General features: G+C 43.5%; 2 protein-coding genes across 2 annotated transcripts in view; one reads left to right on the plus strand and one right to left on the minus strand.

Moving 5' to 3' along the window:
* LOC131926108 (sperm motility kinase X-like) overlaps positions 1 to 25,645 on the plus strand; it is a 354,457-nt gene that overhangs the window by 38,645 nt on the left and 290,167 nt on the right. The gene's annotated exons all lie outside the window — the stretch shown is intronic.
* On the minus strand, positions 2,945 to 13,003 carry LOC131926673 (sulfotransferase 1C2). The gene is made up of 7 exons (XM_059282226.1): positions 12,842 to 13,003; positions 12,353 to 12,478; positions 8,953 to 9,050; positions 5,997 to 6,123; positions 5,309 to 5,403; positions 4,994 to 5,174; positions 2,945 to 3,057 (listed from the first exon to the last, which is right to left on the minus strand). Exons 1-7 carry the CDS (start codon positions 12,990 to 12,992, stop codon positions 2,945 to 2,947), a joined length of 891 nt encoding a protein of 296 aa, XP_059138209.1. The 5' UTR covers positions 12,993 to 13,003.

The following is a 25,645-nucleotide window of genomic DNA, read 5'->3' on the forward strand; positions in this document are numbered from 1 at the left end:
GGAAAAGAGCAAGTGAAATTTTTCAGTCAAGGTGTATGCTGTGAAAGAGGCTATAATTTTTAGAGAGAAACACCCTGCAATATCCTGGGATAATAGAAACATACACTGAGGGCAAAACTCCACTCATTGTAGACTTTAACTCGAGAAAATGCAAATTTGTTTAAAATTTGAACTGAGGCTGCCACTGAAGGGGTTCCCTGATCCTCAGCATTACCTGCCTAGAGAAATGTTTTCCCAGGACCAACACACAGCAGCTGATACAGGGGCCAGGCTGCATCTACAGCAGGCAGCAGGACCTTGGCAGCATAAAAGAACCAAGACTAGGTAGATAATAAAGTTTTACTCTACTGCCAGGGTCAGAATCCTTACAGAGAGGCCCCAAAACGGCATAGATGAAGCTGTGACCATGCTATCTAAGTTGCAGTGGAGACACCAAAATGTTAGAAATACTAGAACCAGGGAACATCTGTCGAGGAAAGAGGCATGAGTGTATTAATGAGGCCCATTCTTACCCAGGACCAAATTATTTTTACTACCCACTTTTCCTACACCCAAACTGCTTTCAGTATTTATCATGAGTAGAAACAAATAAATAATGGCTAGCAAAGAAATCAAGTAATAATTAAAACTTTCTTTTATTAAATTTTGTGTACAGAGACATGCCACGAAAATAATCATGAGTCTATTAGACATGCAAGTGAAAGAATCATGAGTCAATTCTAATAAAACTAAAATCTCTACAAAAATACAAATCTAATAATTACTTAATTATACTTCTGATGTAATGTTTCAGATACTTGATTCATCCTTGGCTCCAAAATTAATAATTATTAAAGTTACCAAAGTGTAAATTGTGAATATAATCTTGTACTTACTAAACTCACAGTATACTTTACATGTTCTCCTTCAAGTACTGCTGTTTTAAATTCTGATACAAAGGAAAACCCCCAGTCGGACAAAGCCAGAACTGAAGAACCTTGAGTTTGTCACAACAAAGCTTCCACAGCTTACCCCGAATCTACTATTAACCAGAACATATTTGGAGACATTTGGGCCATTCCTTAAATAAGCTGGAGTGACCATGAGCTGCTATGAACATAACCTTGAAGGGAAGCAGGTGTAGACACTTTGGTTTGGTTTGGAATTGTAAGAGTAGACTCTATACCTAGAGAATCTCTGAATAACTTCACTACAAATGTGAATAAGACATAGAAGCAATCAATAAAACGTTATAACCCAATTAGGATATAAATATCTTTTACATGATAGAAGGTGTCAATTACCTATGCACTTTCAGTTAAATCTCATCAGTAACCACTCATCTATAAGTTCGACAAAATGAAGTGGGTTTCCAGGGAGGGGTGAGTATTTTTTCGCCATGTCATGGTGAGTGTGTTAGCTTTGTTTCACTATAACAAGTGTCTGGGATAATCAGCTTTTAAAGGCAAAAGGTTTATTTGGGTTCATGGTTTTGGAATTTATATTCCATGGTCAGATGGACAGAATATCATGATGGGAGCAGATGGCAGAGCAAAACTGCCCACCTCATAGCCAAGAAGGAAAAGAAAGGAAGAGCAAGGGGCTGGGACTCCCATTCCCTTCCAGGGCATGTTCCAGTAACCTAGCTTCTACCCACTGAATTCTATTACACCTTCTAACACCTCCTCCTCGCAGGAACACCATGCTGGGTCCAAGTCTTTTTCATGTGGCCTTTTAGGAGAAAGTGTAGGCTTGCTAGGAAGCAATCGGCATTCTAGCTCTTGTACCCTGGATTCCTGCTTTCACCATAGACTACCCTTGTTGCTCTCAGTTTTGGAATGTTGCTGTTTGAAACTAAAATGAGAAGGTAAAAGCTGAGGATTTATGACCTGAAACATGCCTGCCTTTCTGTCTTCTGTGCCCATCATTCACTCATGCAACATGCTATGTGCCCCCACACTGCCTGGGGTACTAGGAATAAGAGGGTGACTAAGACATGGAACTAGTGGGCGATAGAGATAAGTATGCTGGCAAGCAAATACAGACAGGCTCTGTTCAAATGGGCAAAAATGGAAACTAGGTAAAGAGACACTTGGTTTGGTTACAGGTTGCTCCTCAGATGGGACTCATGGACTGCTGATCAAAACCCAGTTGTCTCCAAACTGAGCACCATGCCTACCTTCTGCTTTCATCATGATATGATGCTTTCTTTCTGTTTCTTTTATGACACAGATCTAGGATTCCCTTTATTAAGGTTTGGATTTCTGACATGTCCTTGGAGTCCTTTCCTCATTTTCCTCCCCCAGGTGGAACATGTTCCCATGGGCTGGTTGCAACAAGTTGTTCACAAAGTGATTCTTTCTATTGTAACCAGGCAAAACCCCGATTGAGCAGGAAAGACATTAGGAATTTCATGTACCTTTGTGTAGATGATATCTAATATTTATGTGTTTGTACTTAAGGTGGTATATTTCAGAGTCAGGCTATACCTTCTAGAAGAGTGGTTCTCAACCTTCCTAATGCTGCGACCTGTTAGTACAGTTCCTTGTGTTTTGGTGACCCTCAACCATAAAATTATTTTGTTGCTACTTCATAACTGCATTTTTGCTACTGTTATGAACTGTAATATAAATATATGATATGCAGGATATCCAAAATGTGACTCCAAAGGGGTCATGACCCACAGATTGAGAACCACTATTCTAGACGACTAGAAGCTTAAAATTTGTAGTATTCAAGTCTTAGGATTTCCTTGGATTATTAAGCTATCTTACAAATTTGTACTGAATAGTGGAAAGAATACACATTAGCCATGATCTGCTTTGATAAAGTCATAATGTGATGTTAATAATCTGAGTCTGAGCCACAATCCTCCGCATTTACAGTGTGCTTTCAGAGCTTCTTTTGGCTGGGCTGAGGCTTGCAGACAGCATCCACATTCTTGATATCTATCTCTACAACTTGATCAGAGTTCCATGCAGAAGTTTATAGATGTTCCTTCCATCTTCTGTCTATAGATTGCATCAAACCTCTCATTCTGAGCCACTGTGAAGTGGTTCTTCCAATCACCTACAGTTCCTAAAAGATGAAGCCCAGACAGGAGCGTTAGTCTCTGATTGACAGACTTCATGTCCTTGAATAGAGGTTGGAGTGCCCACTTTGGAGCTGGCCTGACAGTGACCCAGTTCCTCAACTCCTCCGTTCTCTTGTCTGAGTGGCAGCCCGAGTGGTCTTTGTGCAGGGGCGCCAGCTTCCAAATCAAGTGGGCAACTGATACCAGGGTGCTTGGTACCTGGGATCTTGGCTCTATCTCTGGTATACACACATACTGGATAATCACAAAAATGAATGAATGGAAGACATATAACCATACCAGGAGATCTTAAGATGTTCTGCTGGCCAAAGATCCTGGGCATAAGAAAATATATATTGTGACATTCCATGTATATGCCATTCTAAGAACAAGCAAAATCAACCATCAACTGAGAGTGAAAGATGAGAATGTTGTTCTCTGTAGGAAGAGCTTAACTGGAAAGGATATCAGAGGAAGTGTCCCAAGGTGATGGAATTCTTTGTTGCCTCAATTTAGGTGTTGGTTACAGTTTTTTGTTTTGTTTTGTTTTGTTTTTATAAAAATGGTTGAACTGTACAATTAATTTCTGTAAGTTGTTTTTTATGTAGATTATATCTCACTGAAAAAGAATTTGGAGGTATTAGAATGACATACTATTTTTCAACAAGCAGTGATTAAAATGATTTTAGATAGGGAAATACTCTGTGTAACACCTATGATTCTTGTGGAAAATTATTCAATTTGATGAACAAACACGTTTATTGTAGCATTAATCATAAAATTTAAACATAGTATGTATAGTTTCTATAATTAGAGAAATACTTGGATGAATGACAGCATGTCCATGAGACCTGAACAAACAGTGATGAGCAGAGATCTGTGCTCCTTGCTCTAGAGAGATGGTTCATATTCTGGTAAGCAAAATTGTATTCTATAACCACAGTTTTTGTTTTAGTGAACAAATTTCTATCGTGGTATCTATATTTCTGTGTCTATGGGCCAAAGCAAGCCAGCAAAGAAGCAAAAACAAGTGTATGCAGAGAATGGTGGGTGTGGATGGGCTTGAAGAAAGGCTACCCATCAAATCCTCACCATGGATTAAGAAAAGAGGTATCACTGTTTCATTTCAGGGGCTTGGGATACTTTGTAGACTTCAAGGACCACAGGAAAAAAAAGAAAAAACAAACAAACAAACAAACAAACAAACAAACAAAACCCCAAAACTCATGTACTGAAAGAAAAAGGAAAGATATCCCAGAGCAATATGTAAACCCCAGTTCCTGGTTGTACAATTATAGAAAGGAAAAGCATATGCTAATGAAGTGGAGTGAGGGAGGGGCTTCGTGCTCTTTCTAGCTTCTTGGGAAAGGGGTTTTAGTGAGGAGCTGTGTGAAATGGTCAAATCAATATTGACTTTTTTTTTAACAGTTATTTAATTTATTAATTTTTAAGTAAACAATAACACTTTCCCCCTTAAAACTGGACCATCTGGGCCAATCAGAATTCCTCTCTCAAGAAGTAGGAAGCATTAAGAGGTTGGTTCACAGCAGTACATGTTAAAAGTCATGAGCCTGAGCGATTTGGGGTCGTAGTCAAAACTAAGTCATGAATAGAAGCCAAAGCAGTGGCTATGGAATAGGAGAAAGGCACGGGTGGAAGACAGGAGCATGCATGTGGACAGTAGCTGTACTTACAAGAAGAGCCTTACAGCAGAGTACTAACACTGGTTTCAAGATCTCAGGGCTGATGAGTCTAACCTCAGACAGGGTTCCCAGTGAGGTGTGCACCAAGAATAGCTCTGGCCTTAGTTATCTGTAAGATTTGGTTTGTAGAATCTCTGTACAATGGGAATGAGTCTCTAGCCTTCTTAGGAGCATAGTTTGTGTATTTGGGGTATACTATCTCAGAAAAAGGGATAAACAATTATCTTTTTTCACAAACCTTTTCTCATAAAAGGGGAAATGGACTGGTCCAGGATAGATTTGGGAACGGTTGAACGATTTGTCATAGGATTCTCTTTCATTCTCTCAAATGATGTCTCTTGGACGATTTTATCCAGCACCGCTTCATCCAAGTTCTTTCCCATGAACTGCATTACCTTCTGGATTTCATGCTTTGGGTCCTGTGGGTGACAGTAACATTGAGTTGGACTGGAATAGAGTTTTAACGTGATCCCATTTGTCCAGACATCGCTGTCAGAAACACATTCCTCAAGCAGCTTCCCTGTCCCTGAGCCTGGAGCAGTAATTTACTTACCCTCTTCATATCTTCATAGAAGAGGAAGAGAATCTGGTATCTGTCTCGAATCTCCCACCATCCTCTCACATGGTCAAACCAGGATCCCCAATTTACTGTGACAAACAAGAACAGTTTTCATGAACATAAACCTTCTGAGAGTCAGGCTTTCCTCCTCCTCCTCCTCCTCCTCCTCCTCCTCCTCCTCCTCCTCCTCCTCCTTCCCCTCCTCTTCCCCCCTCCTCCTCCTCCTCCTCCTTCTTCAAGTGCATCAGAGGCAAGAGACATGGTGGAAGGAAAAATCTTATGTCTGATATATCCTAAGGACACTGAGAGACTTGATTCTGAGGTCATGTGCTTTGGGTTAGGGTTAGGGTTTTTTGCCTTAAATGCTAATGAAAGTGTTTCATGTGGATTATGCACAGTCACCTGCACCTTTATATTATGACAGGAATATCCAAGATAAGGGTAGCTCTACAGGCCAGGAATCCCTGAATACAGGCTTTTGAAGTGGGATGGGGCTGCTTGCTGAGGGCTAGGGTTCTGCACTGTGAAAAAAGCCAGCCTCTTGGCTTTACCTCGTCCCTGTTGGTGGTGGGACTTGTCTAAGGGGGCACATGGCATTCTAGGGACTCAACTGTCATGAGTGGTTCTCTCACCTCGACCTTATTGGAGTAAGAACACAGGGGCACCGAGCATTCCTATTTACCTTTCCCGTCGATGAAGTTGTCAAAATACTCATCCCAGGAGCCCGGTTCTGGCAGCATGTGACTCATCCTATAGAAGTGGTAGTAGGAAACCATGCAGTCTTTGGCGTTTCGAGCCACATAAAGGAACTTTGGAAAGGAAGAGAGGTGGGTTAAAGGGGCTTAAATATGTGGTTTTAAGTTCTTGCTTTGACTGCGTCCCCTTGAGGGACGTTCAACCCTTCTGCACGGGCAGTACAAGAGGACACAGGCTATCCAGAAGCTTCCCCGGGGTCTCCATTACTGTCCCCAATGTGTATTATATTGGTAAATTGTCTTGTGTTTTTTGAATTCACTGAGAAGCTGCTCCTGGAAGTAGAGTCATTCCATCCCCATTTCACATCTGAGCATGTTTATCTAAGTGTTCTCCAGGACCCCTTATCTGGGGATAGACTGGTCCCCTAACTCTGTGACAGGGAGGAAAGGGAACAGGAGAATTGCCAGAGTAAAACCCTTGTGTTCTTGAGAACATCTAGAAAGTGAACTATTTCCTACAGATGTTACTTTGTTTAGCCCACTGGGAAAGAGAAGCAAGAAGTTCAGACCTGGGAAAGCTCAGCCATAGGGAGAAAGCTCAACCTAGAACTCCAGCTGATGCCTCAACTTCCTCAGTCAGTTTCTGGAAAACATTATGAGCACAGGATCTGCTGATGTTACCTCTAACTGCTGCTATTTGTCCTTTTACTTGAAAGCCTATTCTGTTCTGCCTGGGACTGTTGATGGGTAAGTCTGTGCTAAGGGATCTTCATCAGTGTGAGTCCCGCCTTGGTGATATTATCTTTCTGCTGTTATTTGTTCCTTGACTTGGAAGCCTTACCTAGGGGCACACTCTGCCTTACCTGGGACTCTCTGTTGGGAACTCCAGCTGACTACTTCAAGAGGGCTTGCTCAGTCAATTCTGATGAATGATTTGAGCACCTGATTTGATGATCTCTCTCTCTCTCTCTCTCTCTCTCTCTCTCTCTCTCTCTCTCTCTCTCTCTCTCTCCTTCCATCTGCCTGCTGCCTATTGTTTATTCTTATTCTTATCTTTGGCTTGCTGCATATTCAATAAACTCACTCCTTCAAAACAGAAAACATAGCTATATTGGTAGCTCAGTCGGTAGAGCGTGGGACTCTTAATCCCAGGGTCATGGGTTCGTGCTCCATGTTGGGTGCCAGATATTGGTGGATTTATTAAGGCAACTCCATATAGTTAAAAAGGAAGTTTATTTTGGGGGATAACTTACAACTAGTAAAGGGGTTGATTACAGGATTTAGGAGAGATGAGGTGCAGTCCAGCTGGGTTCTCTGAAGAACTCCACTCAGTCTACCATCCAGCATCTAGGATCACCAAGAACCAAGAGAGCCAGCACATCTGGATCTCAGGTCTTAAGGGCTCCCGTCTCATAAGTATGCATGGCAGTTACCAGAAGCCTTACTGGGGGTAGTACTTCCAGGTCAAAGCTGGAACAGCTACCCACTACATCTTGCTACCCACTACATAGCTATTGTAGATCATTCTCTGGACCACAGAGCACAACTCCTCCACTTACTCATGGAGGATGCTGGCCCTTGGTACCCCTGCTTTCTTTCCTTATTCTCCTCCTCCTTGTGCTGAAGCTCTGTTCCAGTCCCTGTGCAAATATCAGAGCTAATGTTTCTGAAATACCCAGGGCATCAAATATCCCAGCATAGCTTCTAGCTCAATTTGCTTTCCTGAAATTTATTTATTTATTTATTTATTTATTTATTTATTTATTTATTTATTTATTTATCTATCTATCTATCTATCTATCTATCTATCTATCTATCTATTTAATTTTTTTTATAACCCAGGGACTTTCTTACCTTATTTGATCTCAGTTGGACAACTTAAAGGGGCATTCCTCAGTAGTTTTATGATATCCAGTATCAGTAATGCCAGAAATAGAATTTTTACCCCTCACTCAGCTTTACTGTCAGGGGACAAGTCATTTGTTCATAGGAGTCCCAACTATACTCCTGTTATCTAGACATCCTTTAGTCCTTTTTAAACAATACTGATTTTTTAAATTATTTTATAGGAGTCCCAACTATACTCCTGTTATCTAGACATCTTTTAGTCCTTTTAAAACAATACTGAATTTTTAAATTATTTTATCTATATGGGTGTTTTGTCTACATGTATGTATGTGTACCATGTGCATGCAGTGTCCACAGAAATCAGAGGAGGGCGTTGAATCCCCTAGAACTAAAGCTTCAGACTATTGTGAACTGTCATATGGGTGCTGGGAACTGAACCAGGGTCCTCTGGAAGAACAGCCATTGCTCTTAACTACTGAGCCATCTCTCTAGACCCTTTTTGTCCTCCTTTCCTTTACTCCAACTTATGAACATCATATACTTCTCAGCAAATATTAGCTCATTCTAGGACCTCAGCTCTACCCACTGCAGGGTTATTCTATCCTTGTACACACCTCGCCTGGTCCAGCATTCTCTATGTGGCAGGAACAAACTAGAATAGACACTATGGTACATGACATAGTCCTAGAAAAAGTGAAACAAACCTGGAGGCTTCTGAGGCTACAGACAAGCATTTGCTCTGTGGCTTTACTTCGATTTACCATTCTGAACAATCCTTTGCACTTTTTCTACCCAATCTTGTCTCTGCTCCATTCTATGTGACCTCCCATAAGTTACAGCCTATGGTTCCCACTCCGCATCCCCCAGTCTACTTCACTGAAGAATAGACTCTCTCTAACAGCTCAGTCTGGCCTCTGCCTTCACATCACATCACTCTACTGAATCTATCTTTGTGTTGTTTGATTTTACTGCTGAGTGTTAATACTCAGAGGTCGTGGATAGAGATTGCCAAGGAAGGTATTCTCCCCAGCTTCTGGAGGCCTAGCTCTCTGGACTTCCTGCCCCCAGCCCCCAGGGGAACTGCTGCTGTCTTACCTTACAGTTGCTTGTCCAGAAAGATGGTGGCAGCAGATGAGTGGGAAGATGGGTCTTTAGTGTCCTTGGAGATGGCATCTCATTGGCTTTATCCACACCTTTAACAGAGTTCAGGAGATGAATGCACAGTATGCCCAGCACATTAGAACTTCCACTCCAGGTGATCCTCACCTTACCTATCATCCACACATGGATCTTCCTATTTTCTTGGCTTTTTTGGGAACCCTTTAGAGAGTTACTGGTATTGCTTTTGTTTTTGTAGACTCACAAAGCTTGAGAGCTGGATATGAGCTCTGAATGAATTTACTTTGTCAGTTTATAGAAGATAAGATGGAGTTTTAGATAAGTGTGTCCTATTGAGAAAATCCAAATCAGACTGGTCCTCAGGCCCACTTGAAGCAGCCTTTTTCTTCTATAAAGGAAATGGCAAGTCCCCATCAAGAATTTACATGCGGATCTCTAAGCCCACAGAATAACATATTCCCTGGGTGCCCAAATTCCAGGAGAATGGCAGACTCCATTCTTCCTTCTCCAAGGAAATGTATAGGTCCAGGCTACCAGACCTCAGGATATCAGAAAGCTACCAGTGGCAACACACCACTCACCTGTGCAATGGGTACAACCTCAATGGGTACTCCACACACATCACTGGAGTTACACATTCCTACCCTGGAATTCCTTCTCCTCCTGCTGCTGTATAGGGATCAGAGACAGCCTAACTACATGAAACCTCCCACTTCCTCTGAGACCTATAAGAAGGGACCCCCTCATTCTATCATGTCACCTAGGTTCTCACCAAAACCCTTCCATGTTGCTATCTGTCTGTGTGCCCATGGAGTTAATGATTCTTTTAACAAGCCTTCCATATCAAATTAAACTCTTCTCAGAGTCCTCTCTAACCCCAAAGTGAAAGCATTTTATGAGTATCTCAAGGGGTTTAGTGTGTCACATCAAGGACTTTGTGAATTCAAGCTGTTAGGTAGCACATTTGAATCTGGACTCTGATTCATAGCTGATGTTAAAGATTCTTTTATATGAAGAATCAGGAAACCTGTCACAGAGGAGGGCACTTACAAAAACTAGAAATATGACTGATAATCAGTAGCATTTAACTATAAATGTGCAGCAGGAGGGTATGCTGTGAAGTGACATTCCATATTGCTTACATGATGTAAGGTCTGGAAGGTGACCAGGTATAATGATTAATTTCCATTATCAACTTTACTGGACTTGGAATCACTGGGAAATATATTTCTGGGTGGGTATGTCTATGATGGGGTTTCCAGAAAGGCTCAGTGACAGAACATGGGTAGCAACAATGGGGAATTAGACTAAACAGAAAGGAAAAGGTGAACTGAGCATCAGCATTCATCTCTATGTCCTTACTATAGATGCAATGTGATCAGTTGCCTCAAACATCTTGTGATGTGAGCTGGGTGTCAAACTTCAAGCTAGAAAAGCCCTAAAATACTATAAGCAGAGCTTAATGGACCATTCTATTGGAGAATTGGAAGACCAGAATGCCGAGAAAAGAGTAGATAATGGAGACCCAGCTCATGATGTTTTAGAGGGGCTATATTGAGAACTGGGCTATAAGTTATTTTATTACATTTTGGTGAAGAGTCTGATCACATACTGCTCATGTCTTAAGAATCAACTTGAGTCTGAATTCACAAATAAGGGGCTAATTTGTTTAGCAAGGACATCTCAAGACTGGACAGTGTCATATTATAGCTGTTGCTTGTGGCTGTTACTCAGTTCCACAGTAAAAGACAGCAAGTAAAACAGAAAGAAATGAGAAGTGTGCAATTTGGCAAGGAAAGAAGCATGACTTGATTTAAAGGTTCAGAGAAGGCAGAACAGAAGTGGCTATTAGTTAAAGAGGTGGCCTCATTCAAGAGACACGCCCCTGGGGACAAGAACGAAGAGGCTCTGCCAGGCAGAAAGGCAGGAGAGACTGTTGACAGCTGCCATCTGTGGTCCCTGGAGCTGTGCTCAGTGACCCCAGTGGGGAAGAGACTGATCATTCTGGCCTCTGGAAGGCCGGAACACAGAGCAGAAATCTGTGTCTGTGTCTGGAAGATGAAGTACTTTTCATCTCAGGAAAAGGGTGAGAAGGTAAATCTTGATCTACTTGATGTACTTGTAGAGGGTGCCTGGGTAATTTCTTTGTACCATCTTTGGTTGTGATGCATAAAAATAGTCTCCTTGAGAGTGGGAAGCCACACACTGTCCTCTTGTTTCCTGAATGGGTGTCAAATATCACAATATCCAATTGTTCTAAAAATGAAGCTATTCTAGATGAAAAATGTTCTAAGTCAGTTCAGGAGAAATGAGGAAACAAATCAAATGACAGGGAGTTAGAAAAGACAACTTGGAAGATCACCCCCCACCCCCAAATAATCACAGTCAGAATAGTCTATGCTGGGATGGCACCCCAAAGAGGAGTCACAGCAGGGCTGGACCAGATATGGAACTGCAAAGCAAGTGGCCACCTACACAGTCAGGGATTTTGAGAAACAGGGAAGCTAGATAGGCAGAAAGGACATCCTGACTTGAAGACATCCCCTAGCCTGGGTCCCAGGTTCCGAAGTGCATCTGCTCAGGAGCTTCCTGTCTAGAGACATTTGAAAGGACTCATCAGAGCCTGCCAATGACTGCTCCAAGAGTGCCCCACTTCAATGCTAGACTTCCCCTCACAGCAGCTGTTCTTAGTGTTCCAAAACCTTTCTTAACATCACTCTGCAATTCAATGCCTCAGGAAGATCAGGCCCTGTGCTGGTTTCTGTCTTCTGCTTGTCTCAGTGAACTTTCCCCCATGTGTGAAGAGAAACATCATCAGGTTAAAGGTTAGGTGAAAAAAAAAAGGCTTTTCAACTGGGCAAAACTAATTGGCTCCACCAGTGTGTGTGTGTGTGTGTGTGTGTGTGTGATTAGTGAATTATCAGACACTGTACAGGAAGCAATTGGTTATAATAGGGTAGGCTACTGAGAGCAGAGGTCTATGAACTGCTAATGAGTCAAGTTTTGCATTTTCCCATGTTCAACAGTTACACATGATCAGAACAAAAAGTGTAAGAAAATAAGGTAGAACTTCACCTTTACGTACATCTTTCTTCGTTGCTGACTCACATTTGGTGGAGATAAAGACAAGAAAAGAGATGGATCTGGGCATAGTGACAACATGCCTTTAACTCAGCACTCAGTAGATCTCTGTGAGTTTGAGGCCAACCTGGTCTACATAGTGAGCTCCAGGACAGCCAGGGCTATGTATAGAGATCCTGTCTCAAAAAATGGGAGAGGGGAGAGGAGAGAGGAGGAGGAAGAGGACAGCTTGAGAGACAAGGCAAGGAGGGAGACAAGGCAGGAGAGGGACACACAGGGAGTCAGGGGCTCTTACCTGATGGCTGGGGTGGCCGTGCCCACTCAATAAAAGGGTGTCGGTGTTGAATGACGGCCCGCCGGCACTTCTCTACATCCCCGTTCTGCTCAATCATGTCCACAATCTCTTGAATCCATGTTGTTCCTGAGGAGACAGGGAAGAGTAAGAGGCCTAAAACTGACTATTCTTTCTTCAAGCATCCTGAAGAAGGGATGTGGGGCCAACTATTGGCTTCACCTTCCACTTAGGCCAGGATCCTATCAGTTACGGCAGGAAGACTTTGGGTCTCTGTGGAGAGTAGAACAGGGTCGACGAAGCTCACCTCTTCCCCGCAACAGTGATGGCAGAGGACAGTGAGCTTCAGGAAACCCAGGGCTACGGGTATTTGAGATGGAGCCCACCGTGGGACCGAAAGGGGCAGGTTTGACATTGCAGGGGGGTTCTAACTAGGTGAGGAGTTCAGATGTCTCAGAGGGTGAGGCTGGTGCTTTCACTCTGCCAAGTTACCTGATTTAGGGTAAGTACAGATGAGGAGGTCATCTGGCTTGGCCTTGAAGGTCTGAATCTGGCTCCAGTTGTCCACAGTTTCAGACATCAGGGGGATCCCTGCTATCTCTTTCCTTTTTGTTTGCTTGCTCAATTCTGGGGTAACCGCCATGATGTCTCAGGGTGGAGGGTCCAGTCCCTGTGAGAAAAGAACATAATGGGATTTTAAAAATACTGGGGCAAAGCATACACAGCATGAAAAGGACTCTTAGCTATAAGTGTACAGCTCCATGGCATTAGTAATATTTCCAGGTAACTTTTCACTTTCCTAGATGGAAACTAGGTGCCCATTAATGCTAAATCTCTGGTCCCTGGTCCCTGGCTACCACTATTTCTCTATCTCTTTGAACTTGAGATGCTTTAGATAAGTAAATTGAAATTGTTCTTTTGTAAATAGTTTGTTCAATGTCGTTTAACGTTCTTAAGGATCAGCCATATTCTGGTACGTCATCGGATTTCCTTCCTAATTAATGCTGACTATTATTGCATGCCTGCTTGCACTATGTTTTGTTTATCTGTTTGCTTATCCATGGGCACATGAGTGCCTTCTTTCAGGCATCACAGACGATGCCACTTTAAATGCAACACACAAATATCTAAGCCCCCGTGTTCATATTTTTGGGTATATAACTCAAAGCACAGCTACAGGATTGTATGTTGACATTGCTGTGGGATGGTCTGTATGGCAAATGTGTTGCTGATTGGTCAATAAATAAATCACTGATTGGCCAGTGGCCAGGCAGGAAGTATAGGTGGGACAAGGAGGAGAATAAAGCTGGGAAGTAGAAGGCTGAGTCAGAGAGACACTGCCAGCCACCACGATGACAAACAGCATGTGAAGATGCCGGTAAGCCATGAGCCTCGTGGCAAGGTATAGATTTATAGAAACGGATTAATTTAAGCTGTAAGAACAGTTAGCAAGAAGCCTGACATGGCCATACAGTTTGTAACCAATATAAGTCTCTGTGTTTACTTGGTTGGGTCTGAGAGGCTGTGGGACTGGCGGGTGAGAGAGATTTGTCCTGACTGTGGGTCAGGCAGGAAAACTCTAGCTACATGACATTTTTTTTTGAGAAGTTCTCATAGCACCTTTCTTCAGTTGCTGTATCATTTGAGACATCCACCAGCAGTGTATAGTACTCTCTGTCACTGGCATGTAATGTAACTGGCTCAAATATACATCCCAATAGATTTGTTTTGCATTTTCTTTATGACTAGTGATGAATTTCTTCTCACATGCTTCTAGTCTACTTTGTCTTTTTTGGAGAGATGCACATTTTTTGTAATGTTTGTTTGCTATACCTAGAAGACTTGGAAATACACAAAAAGGACAGCAGGAGGAGTGAGCCTCCATTACTCAAGATTAAATTAATATTGCAATTCCAGAAGACATTTACTACTGCTGTTCCAAGGACTGACAAGGTGACATTCAGTGACTGCTACAATGTGCTGGGCTGAGTACCTTTAGACACTAACTCATTTTTAATTCCTACATAACTTGAGCCACAGAATATTAGAAGGGAAAGGTCTTTATGGAAAGTGTCAGAGTAAGTGATTGCTGGAGATTGAATAAAGGAAACTGGCTTGGCCACTCTAGGGACTGGGAGAAGGAACAGTGTGCCCAATCTGGCCACACCAGCTTTCAGGGTGACTTAGTTCTCTAGCATAGACACAGTGCTTTCCAAAAATGAAAAACCAATTATTCTTGAAAACATTTCAAACATAAGCAGCAGCTATAATAATATGGCAGAGAGGGTGGACTTTTTGATGATGCTCTGAGATGTGGTGGAGTCAGCTTCAGCAGAGGAAGGTAGAGTACTGCCATCTCTTCTTCCTTCTCTTCCTTTTGGGGTGATGGTGTGGTTAAGAGTGGGACAAGGTCTCTCTGTATATCCCAAGGTGCCCCAGAACTCACTGTGTATCCCAGGCTGGCACTAAATCACAGTCCTCCTGCCTCAGTCCCACTCTGTGCTGAGGTAACAAGTGTAAGCTATTTCACTTGGTTTGGAGCATTGACACTTCTCACGGGCCTTTATGGTAGGTCCTGCCCAAATTTTCCCTTCTCTTTTAATTCACATCACAATTTTAACACAAAGGAATAATTATCACTCTTCTAAATATGGGAAGGCTTGTGAGTCACAGGATCAATGGCTTGCTCAGGACCTCAGCTAGCATCTGCCTACAAATCCCATCATCTTTCTTTTAAAATTGCCGCATTTTAAGTTGTAGTATGGATGTGTGCATTGAAATTTAAAAAGCCCTTGCAATAATCCCATGTGCACAAGGAAGGCTATGTCACGCAGGAATTGTTATGATTTCATGTATTCTTGTCCTTTTCAAATGAAAATGGTGGTGTGCACCATTATGGCTGCCAAAGATCTTCCCATCCTAATCTCCAATAGAGCACTGCTGGAGGATGTGGGGGCACTCAGTGTACTTTGACTTGGTTGCCACTGCCAGCTCAGAGACAAAGGGGAACAGACATCAAGGCCTCTAGAAGCTGAGGCCACAGCCTATGTCCTTCACCTGCATAGAACTGAAGGCTGCTGAGCAGGGATGAAGGATGCCAAGCAGGGATGAAGGCTGCCGAGCAGGGATGAAGGATGCCGAGCAGGGATGAAGGATGCCGAGCAGGGATGAAGGCTGCTGAGCAGGGATGAAGGATGCCGAGCAGGGATGAAGGCTGCTGAGCAGGGATGAAGGCTGCTGAACAGGGATGAAGGATGCCGAGCAGGGATGAAGGCTGGTGAGCAGGGATGAAGGATGCCGAGCAGGGATGAAGGCTGCTGAGCAGGGATGAAGGCTGGTGAGCAGGGATGAAGGCTGCTGAGCAGGGATGAAGGCTGCTGAACAGGGATGAAGGCTGCTGAGCAGGGATGAAGGATGCCGAGCAGGGATGAAGGCTGCTGAGCAGGGATGAAGGCTGCTGAACAGGGATGAAGGCTGCTGAACAGGGATGAAGGCTGGTGAGCAGGGATGAAGGCTGGTGAGCAGGGATGAAGGCTGCTGAGCAGGGATGAAGGATGCCGAGCAGGGCAGGGATGAAGGCTGCTGAGCAGGGATGAAGGCTGCTGAGCAGGGACGAAGGCTGCTGAGCAGGGATGAAGGCTGCTGAGCAGGGACGAAGGCTGCTGAGCAGGGATGAAGGCTGCTGAGCAGGGACGAAGGCTGCTGAGCAGGGATGAAGGCTGCTGAGCAGGGCAGGGATGAAGGCTGCTGAGCAGGGCAGGGATGAAGGCTGCTGAGCAGGGATGAAGGCTGCTGAGCAGGGACGAAGGCTGCTGAGCAGGGATGAAGGCTGCTGAGCAGGGATGAAGGCTGCTGAGCAGGGATGAAGGCTGCTGAGCAGGGATGAAGGCTGCTGAGCAGGGATGAAGGCTGCTGAGCAGGGATGAAGGCTGCTGAGCAGGGATGAAGGATGCTGAGCAGGGATGAAGGCTGCTGAGCAGGGATGAAGGCTGCTGAGCAGGGCAGGGATGAAGGCTGCTGAGCAGGGATGAAGGCTGCTGAGCAGGGCAGGGATGAAGGCTGCTGAGCAGGGACGAAGGCTGCTGAGCAGGGATGAAGGCTGCTGAGCAGGGACGAAGGCTGCTGAGCAGGGATGAAGGCTGCTGAGCAGGGACGAAGGCTGCTGAGCAGGGATGAAGGCTGCTGAGCAGGGCAGGGATGAAGGCTGCTGAGCAGGGCAGGGATGAAGGCTGCTGAGCAGGGCAGGGATGAAGGCTGCTGAGCAGGGATGAAGGCTGCTGAGCAGGGACGAAGGCTGCTGAGCAGGGATGAAGGCTGCTGAGCAGGGATGAAGGCTGCTGAGCAGGGATGAAGGCTGCTGAGCAGGGATGAAGGCTGCTGAGCAGGGATGAAGGCTGCTGAGCAGGGATGAAGGCTGCTGAGCAGGGATGAAGGATGCTGAGCAGGGATGAAGGCTGCTGAGCAGGGATGAAGGCTGCTGAGCAGGGCAGGGATGAAGGCTGCTGAGCAGGGATGAAGGCTGCTGAGCAGGGCAGGGATGAAGGCTGCTGAGCAGGGATGAAGGCTGCTGAGCAGGGATGAAGGATGCTGAGCAGGGATGAAGGCTGCTGAGCAGGGATGCTTTTCTAGAGCCTCTAGGGGTGCAACTCTGCACCTTGGTTTTACCCAGAGCCTGTGATCTTTCAGATGTCTGACCTCCAGGAGTGAAAACGACCAGCAGGGTGTGATGGCAAGCAATATGAGGGAGCTAGGCAGGAAGATCGTGAGTTTGAAGCCAGTTTAGGTTACAGTTAGACTCCGTTTCAAAACAACGACAATAAAATAGTATGAGTTAACAAACCCAGGTTTTTTTTTTCTTCTAAACAGTGCCCTGATATGTATCACCATGTACACCAAGTTGGCCTCAAACTTGCCAGGATCCTTCTGCCTCTGGTCCCAAATGCTGGGATTACAGGCATGTACTACCATGTGCTTGTGTCATTTTAAGTTGTTAAATTTGTGAGCAACAGAAAACTATTTATATACATTTATATTGTAAAAGCTTCATTGGATACAATGGACTGAATCATGTGCCTCCAAATTCATAAGCTGAGCTCCATTCTCCTTACCTTAGAATGTGACTGCTTGAGATAGGACCCATAAGAGTTGAAAGTCTTTAGGGTAGGCTCCAATTCAATCATACTGGGGCTCTTGTTAGATTTCAACCCACAGAAAAACACCAGGGGGTGCACAGAGGAAACACCATGTGAGGACATAGTAGAAAGTAGCCACCTGCAAGCAGAGGCCTTGAGAAAACACACCACCTAACACCTTGATCTGGGACTTCTTGCTCTAGACTTGTGAAAAAGTCGATTAAACTGCCTAGACTAGGGCACTAGATCAAGCTCAGAAACCAGCTCTTCTCTTGAACATTGAAAAATAAAGGGAATTAATCATTTGTATTGGCTTTCCTATATTCATTGATCAAATAGTACTAGAAGGCACATTTCTATTTATAGAATTATTCTAATAAATAAAAGAAGATGATTTTTTTCTTCTTATATCATTATAATACCTTCTTGAAACTTTCAATGAATATAAAATCTTGGGCCTTAATATTCAATAAATAACAAAAGAAAGACAATCAGACATTGTCTCTTGATGGAGAATGCTTTCTCTATGAAGTGTTCCTGCTAAATCACTGCCACTCCAACCATATCCAAATAGGAATGTTTGGGAAGTCTAGAAGACAGGATACTGTGAAACCTCAGCACAGGGCAAAATCAGCAGGGTGCAGACCTGCATGAATCTGCAGGACAATAATATACTCTCTCCACATAGGTGGTAAGAAAAAATTTAAAGGTACAGACTTATAGATCTTTAAAAAAAGTTCATAAAAGGACACATTTAAAGAGACCAAAACGACCAACAAGCCAGCCTAAACTATTATGTCTAAGGATGCTTGGTCATTCATGTTAATACATTATAAAGAAAAAGCAGAAGTCTGGGGTTGGAGCTCACTGGGAGAAGACCTCCTAGCACCCTGAAGGCTCTGGGCTCAATCCCTAGCACAAAGAAAAGCCAGTTCATGCACTAGAGATAAATCCTGGTCCCACTGCCGGGGGCCCCACAAACTGCCCAAGCTACACAACTGTTACCCACATTCAGTCTGTGCAGGTTCCTCGGCTATCAGTCCAGAGTCCATGAGCTAGGGGGAACTGTGGTTGGTATGTAAAATAAAGAAAGAAAAGAAAGGGAATGTTCCTTTGAAATATTAGGACAGTGGCTGCTCTTAAAGTGGGGGAGGGACTGAGCCTAGACCGGGTAAGGGGAGCCTGTGGAATGCAACTTTGTTGTTTGGCAAGTTTTTGCTCCCTCCTGGTTTGGCTGAAGGCTTGGATGTATACCTTATAATAACCTGTTATTCTAGGCATTTGCTTTATATTTAGCAGTAAAAATACATGACTCCAGACTGTGAAATCTAGAGGATAGTATGGGAAGGGGTTGGTGTACTGAATACAGGAAAGCATATGCAGGTTGCACCCGTGAGCTTTGTGTTACTATTCTGAAACAACTGAGTCAGGCTTTCCGCAGAAAAGAGCCTGGGCATGGTGATGCCTGGTTGTATCCCAGCACTTGGGAGGCTGAGGCAGGAAGATCACTAACTTAAGGGTAGACTATGCAGTGAGACTCTTAAAAAAAAAAAAAAAAGAGACTTGTATTTAGTTCATAGTTTTGGAGGCTTGAAATCCAAACAGCTATGCACAGGCCTGGGGTGTTATCACATCCCAGTGGGAACAAATGGCCCTGTCTTTCTCTGAGGAGGTCACTCACTCTTTCTCCTTATAAAGCTATGGGAGATTCATTTACAAAAGCCCCACTGAAGGTTCTATCCTTTAGCGTTAATTAACATAAGACTGAAGCTCAAGCCCCTGCCAGAGTTTGGGAGGACAAATCACTTTTAAACTATAGCTAGGGCCCTTCAGTAAAGATGTACCTTGGTAGGGAAGTCCCCAGGGCTTAGAGCTTTAACATGGGGTATGCAGAAATGGGCATGGATAAAAAGGTGGGTAGGTGTTGTAAAGATCTTAACGAGTGTGTTTTATCCTGCAGATATCAAAAAGAGCCAGCCTTTGCTGGGTTTAGGGAGGTTTAGAGTTGTGGCTAGGAGGTAATGACTTCACAATCTTCAGTCCACAGAGACCACCAGCTCTGTAGCAGGCTGTGTGTACTAGACCGGTAGAGCTGAGGGACTGGATGAGGCTGTGAAAGTGTGTGAACCTCATACAGATGAGGCCTGATGTGTGGTTCAGTAGTGGAGGTTTGCCCAATGAGCACTATTCTCGGGTAGGTGAGTTTGGGAGTGGGGTGGGGGCGGGGGCTGGGAATTCCTGAATATTTGAACTTACAATGATACAAAAGCCATAGATGCTCAGTACAAATCAGATTCTCAAATTGGGGTCTGTTTCCAGACTTGTAGTTAATGTGTAGCTCAAGCCTCTCTCCTGCTGCTGGGCAGCAGCTGATCACAGGAGAGCAAGTGACTTGCTCCAGCCTGCTGTGCTCAAGCCTGGCAGGCTAAGGATATCCAGTGCTTAGAATGGTGGCACTTTCTACTTCTGATAACCTCACGGAATGAATGTCAAGGGACACAAGGTGGTCTGATGGCCACAGTATGCAGGGTTGTGAGAGAAGGACAGTCATCAGAACCTGCTCCTGTGGCCAAGAACTGATGGGGGATTAAAAATACTTGCTGCATAGTGCATTGTGTCCCCACATGCTGGATTGGAGGCCCACTGGCGAGGGCAGGGTGGAGGGGTGGCAAGTAGAACCTGATAGAAGCTTGGGGGAAGGAGGTGAAGCAGGAGGGTGGAGAGAGAGTGGATGGTGCTGGAGGGGGAGGATGCTATTAGTCCTCATAGAAATTTCAAGACCTTGTCACCTTCTCTTGCCTCTGCTTATAGATTGCAACCGCTATGGTCCCTGCTACTTTTAGAATTGGGCAGGTAGACACACAGACTTTCCCAGACAGCCACCTTTTCATCCTGTCAGGCTAAGTCAGTGTGGCCTCCTTTGTGAAACAATCTCTGTGGGTAGTTAGCCTTTTGATTCTTTTTCTGAGACAGGGGCTCACACTGTCCTCCAGACAGGCCTCAAGCTCACAGCAATCCTCCACCCTCGCCCTCCAGCGGATCTTACATTGCATGCAAACTTTACAGATCCTTTGCCACGGTGGTTGTATAAGTAACCACCTTGAGCAGGAGACCTGGCCAAGCCCCTTTTATAGGGCCAGCTTGAGTAATGGTCAAAGGCTGGTCCATAAGGAGGACTCTGTTGGGAGAAGAAACAGTCATAGCTAGAGAAAGCTAGTTGGCTGGCAAGGGGAGAGGCTGTCCGGGGTAGGGGTGTAGGGAGGAGAGCAGGGTGCATAGGGAAATGATATCACGGGGAGGAGAGTGCATGAATTTCTAAATCAAACCCAGCCAGTATTGGTTTCATAATAAGCCTTTCATTATTTTTCTCAGGTTTCTAAGGAATTAGGATCTTTCTGGCTTGAGCTAATCTACTTCTACATTAGCACTTTACATGACTGAAGACTAAGAACATACATAACAACAAATTAGGCAAAACATTTAAGATAAATTGTGTTCTTACCTTCAAGCTCTAGTGGTCAGTAATCTCAAGGCTGGACTGCCCCAGAGTTCAGTGAGTACCAAAGTACATTTAGAGGAAACAGGAAAACATTTCTGGGGTATGGCAAGCACAGAGGCTCAAATTCTACTGTGCCAAAAGTACCCAACCTTCAGCAGGTACCAAGCAATCCAGAAGGCTCTGCTGTCAGTGTGGTTAGCTACAACCTTAACCAGCAGAGTCAAGATAGCAAGAAACAAACCTTGGCATCTGTCCAGTGAGGAAATAACTCTCAAGGTATTGTTATTGCTCAAGTACAAATCTCTGCTATCTTGAGTACCAGCAGACTCAAGGCTGTTTGGATGAATACATGGAGGCAAACACCCAGTTCCTCCCTCTCTGTGACCACCTAGTGCTCCACTCTGCTCAGGATCCTGGCTTTGTAGCAAAGCCTCATGCTCTTGCTGCTTGGGTTTCTCCTTCCCTAGTCTGACAGAGAGTCTAAAATGTGTAAAGACGAGGGTGTAGCCATGCTTATGGTTGAAAAAGAAAGTGCCCCAAAGTCTCCACACTATGCCCTTTGCTCAGAACCAACCTGTGACTGGCTGAGTGTAGTCCTCATTAGTTATTCAAACTAGCAGCATGAGGCTGACATACATGCCCCCCTCTTTGCCTTTCAAAACTGATGATGCTAAGACATGCCAAACAAACAAATTATTGGCCGCCATGTTTAACTAAGTAAACTAACCCCCATCCTCCCTTTGCCTATAGTGAAAAGAAGCTTAAAATCTGTATGAATTAAAAAGGTATTTCAAATACTAGTCCATTATCATAGTCTTGCTGGCTTGTTGAAGAAATCTTTTTCCTTTCATGACAGCTAGTACTTAATTCCTTAGGTCCTGTTCTACTGGTAAATAAATAGGCTTGGGTTCAGTAATGAGGAAACTAGAAAGCTGGCTGGCTGCAGGGTCTCAGGCATCCAGCTGGACCTTCTTCCAGATTTACTTTTTCCATCTATAAAATGTGGGGCATGCTAACTGCCTCCCATCAGTACTGTTACATAAAAACAAGGTGATGAACACACCCACCTAGCACAGACTAAGTTTGTTACAAATCCTGGTTCTTTCCCTTTCTTTCCAGAGTACATTTGTCGACACCCACATGCAGAAGGGACAGAACCAAAGTCTAATATTAGAGCTTATGTATGTGTTTATTTATACTTGTTTTATCCCATGATAGATATACATGCATGGAGGCAAATTATATCCCTAGGTGTCCTCGGCTACCTTAGAAATCAAACTGATCATGTGTTAATCTCTTCTGGCAACTCCCAAACTTTTTTCATCCGCTCAGCTAAAGCTTACCTCATCTCCTTTGATCCTGCACTTCTTAGGACCTCATGGCTGACATGTCTTCTACCTCCTCTTTTCTAAAGGAGATTACCTTTGTTGACTTGCAAGTCCCAAATGCTCTGTAGCAGAAGTCCCTGTGTCCAGGCTGTGTGGAGATATCCTACACTGAATGCAACTGCTTTCACACAGAGAGTGAAAATGTAAACTTAAACTCTTTCCCCCACATAATAGTGTCATTTTTTAACTGAACAGGTATTTCCTGAGGGTGACTGTAAATGAGATAAACCCACAGTTGGTTTCTACCACCCTGGGATATTATTTAGTGAGCATTGCTTCCAGAGTCTTCTGCCATGGTTACAGTCATGAACTGGAGTGCCACTCAGCCCTCTAATAGCTCTGCTTGCTTCTGTTACCACACACCACACTGTGGACCACCAACCAGATGCCAGTAGATGAGAAGACAGAAATGTTCAACAGTGGACCACAGTGGAAACAGACAGCTAGAAGCCAGGACAGAAAGAGAATGGAAAAATCTTCAAATATTCAGTACACTTCTGACAGCTCATGGGTCAAATAAGGGGGAGGTGTCTTAAAAAAAACTTGTAAATATTAAAATTCTAGTCATATATGCGCCAAAACACAGGCATACCCAATTTTATAAAACAAATACTGTTTATTAGATCTAAATCCACAGATTAACCCTGACACAGTGATACTGTATGACTTTAGTACCCCATTCTCACAAACTGATGGGTTGTCCAGACACAAACTCAACAGAGAAACATTAGAATTGAATGAAATCATAATTCAAAGGGACTGAAAACCATAGAACATCCACCTGAACATTAAAAATACATTTTCTCCTCAGCAGGACAAAGAACTCACTCTAATATTGACCACATACTTAGGCAAAAAGCAACTCTCAACAAATACAAGAAAATTGAAATAACTTCTTGCATTCTATCTGAACACAATGGAATATTATAGCTTTGAACACCTACATAAAAATTGAGAGATCTAAAATTAATAACTTAATGATGCAGTCAAAAGCCTTTGAAAACCAGGAACAAACCAAACTCCAAATTAGTAGATGGGATAGGAAGACATAATCAAAATAGGGAAGAAATTAATGAAATGGAAGTGAACAAAAAATTTATAAAGAATCAATTAAATAAAAAGTTGGGTCTTTGAAAAGATAAACACTTTGACAAACCCTTAGTTAATCTAATCAAAGGAAAAGGAATGTCCATGTAGGAATGCCCTGAATGAATGAAGTCCTAAGTGAATGTGTGTGTTGACAAATCCAAATTAATAAAATCAGAAATGAAAAAGTGAGACACTACAACATACACAAATGAAACTCAGAAAATCATAAAAATATACTTTAAAAACCTCTATTCCACTAAACTGAAAAATCTAAAAGAAACATCAATTTCTATATACACTTGACATATCAAGATTAAACCAATAAGAAAATAAATGATTGCAACAGACCGGTAACTAGTAATGAGACTGAAACAATAATAAAACATCTCTCAATTAAACAATGCCCCAAACCAGATAGATTCACTGCAGAATTTTAGCACAATTTCAAAGAACTAATCTGAATGCTATGCAAATTACTCCACAAACTAGAAAAAGAATGCCATAGCCTGCAGATGTAGAAGAAAGCTGTGAAATACTGATTTCTGGACATGACAGGGTTGTTGCATGTATCAACTAACTCACAGCAGCTGTGGTTACCTGAACAAGACCTGTACAAAGTCAGTAAGCCAATGAAAAAGAATTGGATTAAAATTCCAATAATAATTTATTGCTACTACCAAACTCCAGCATGCCTACAGTCAAGAAGGCAGGAGACACCAAATGTTGGCAGTGACAAGAAGATTGAATCCAATCATAACTGCTTTTTCCCTCCACCACATTTTCTCCTGTTTTTTGTTTTCTATGTTTTATACTGAATTACTATTCTTTTATAATCAGAATATAATGATATTTTCTTTAGCACGATCTTTAAAATACTCTTTTCATTACAACATTTCATCCTTTTTTTTCTCACCAAACTGTCCTATGTACTCCCACTCTGCTCTCTTTCAAATTCAGGGCCTCTTTTTCTTTAGTTGCTGTTACATATATTTATGTATGCGTATGTATTCCTAAATGCAGAAATGTAATCTGATCAGTCTGTATAGTGTTACTTGTATGAATATGTTTTCAGGGTTAATCATTTGGTTTGGATAACTGTGGGAGCCCGTTCTCGGGTTCCTCATGGCTTTACCCAGCAGGTCCACATAGAGGATGATTAGACCACGGGCCTGAGTGCAGGTGTCTGAGATGGTCTGCACTTGCCTGTGCTGGGGGAGGAGGTCTTTTGCTCCACCCCTTGGTGTCTCTATAAAAACCCTGGGGGCAGAGACAGTCGGGGCCTGTTGGAATAGGTTCCAGGCCCTCTCAAGGCTATCCTTTATTTTCTATCTGTTTATCTCCGCGATATTCTCCGCAATAAATCCTTCTATCTAATATTTCCTGCTGCTCGCACTCAAGAAAACTCTGGGGAACTGTGGAGGTGGTTGGGTAAACGCCCCACAGATAACCAATTTGAGGGTTCTTCCCCGGGGAAGATTATTTCTCCTAGTCTCAGCATCCCTTAGTTGGCTTAGCTCTTTGTCTAGGGTTGGAGCCTCGTGAGCTTTCCCTCTTCCACATTAGTGTGTCTGTTGGTGTCTTCCTTGTCCTGGTCAGGCTTAGGCAGTCATGTTGGTGAGACTCCATGGGTGTACATTTATTTCTCTGACATTTCTAGGAGACACAGTCTCATAACAAATGGCTCTTGCAACCTTTCTGCCCTGTCTTCCACATGAATGCTGAGCCTTAGGTGCAGGAGTTCTGTTGTAAACCTATCAGCTGGGACTGGAGCTCCAGCCAGTACTCTGCACTTTGACCATTGTGGTTTTCTGTGATGTTCTCTGTTTCAAAGAGAAGTTTACTTGACGGGGGATAAAAATTACACTTCTCTGACTAGACTCTGGCAGAGGTCTTTGGCATAGAGTCTTATTTGTCTTAACGCTTCCCAGCTCTATTTCCAAAATTAAAGGACCAGTAGAGCCAGAGGACAGAGAAACAAAATGACAGGATATACGTGAACATGCATGATGGGTTTTAGACTCACTCCTGAGAGGGTGTGGGCTAATTTCCCAGAATCAGGATTTGGATGTTGACCTAAGGGACAGAATTTGTAGAGAGCAGGAACAAAAGGAGTTAGTGCATCTCCACAAGGATGGGTGGGGTGCTCCTTGTCTTGCTGAATTTGAAGGCTTTGATTGGGCAGATGATG

Source organism: Peromyscus eremicus, chromosome 16_21 (assembly GCF_949786415.1).
Source record: "Peromyscus eremicus chromosome 16_21, PerEre_H2_v1, whole genome shotgun sequence".
Taxonomy (NCBI): domain Eukaryota; kingdom Metazoa; phylum Chordata; class Mammalia; order Rodentia; family Cricetidae; genus Peromyscus; species Peromyscus eremicus.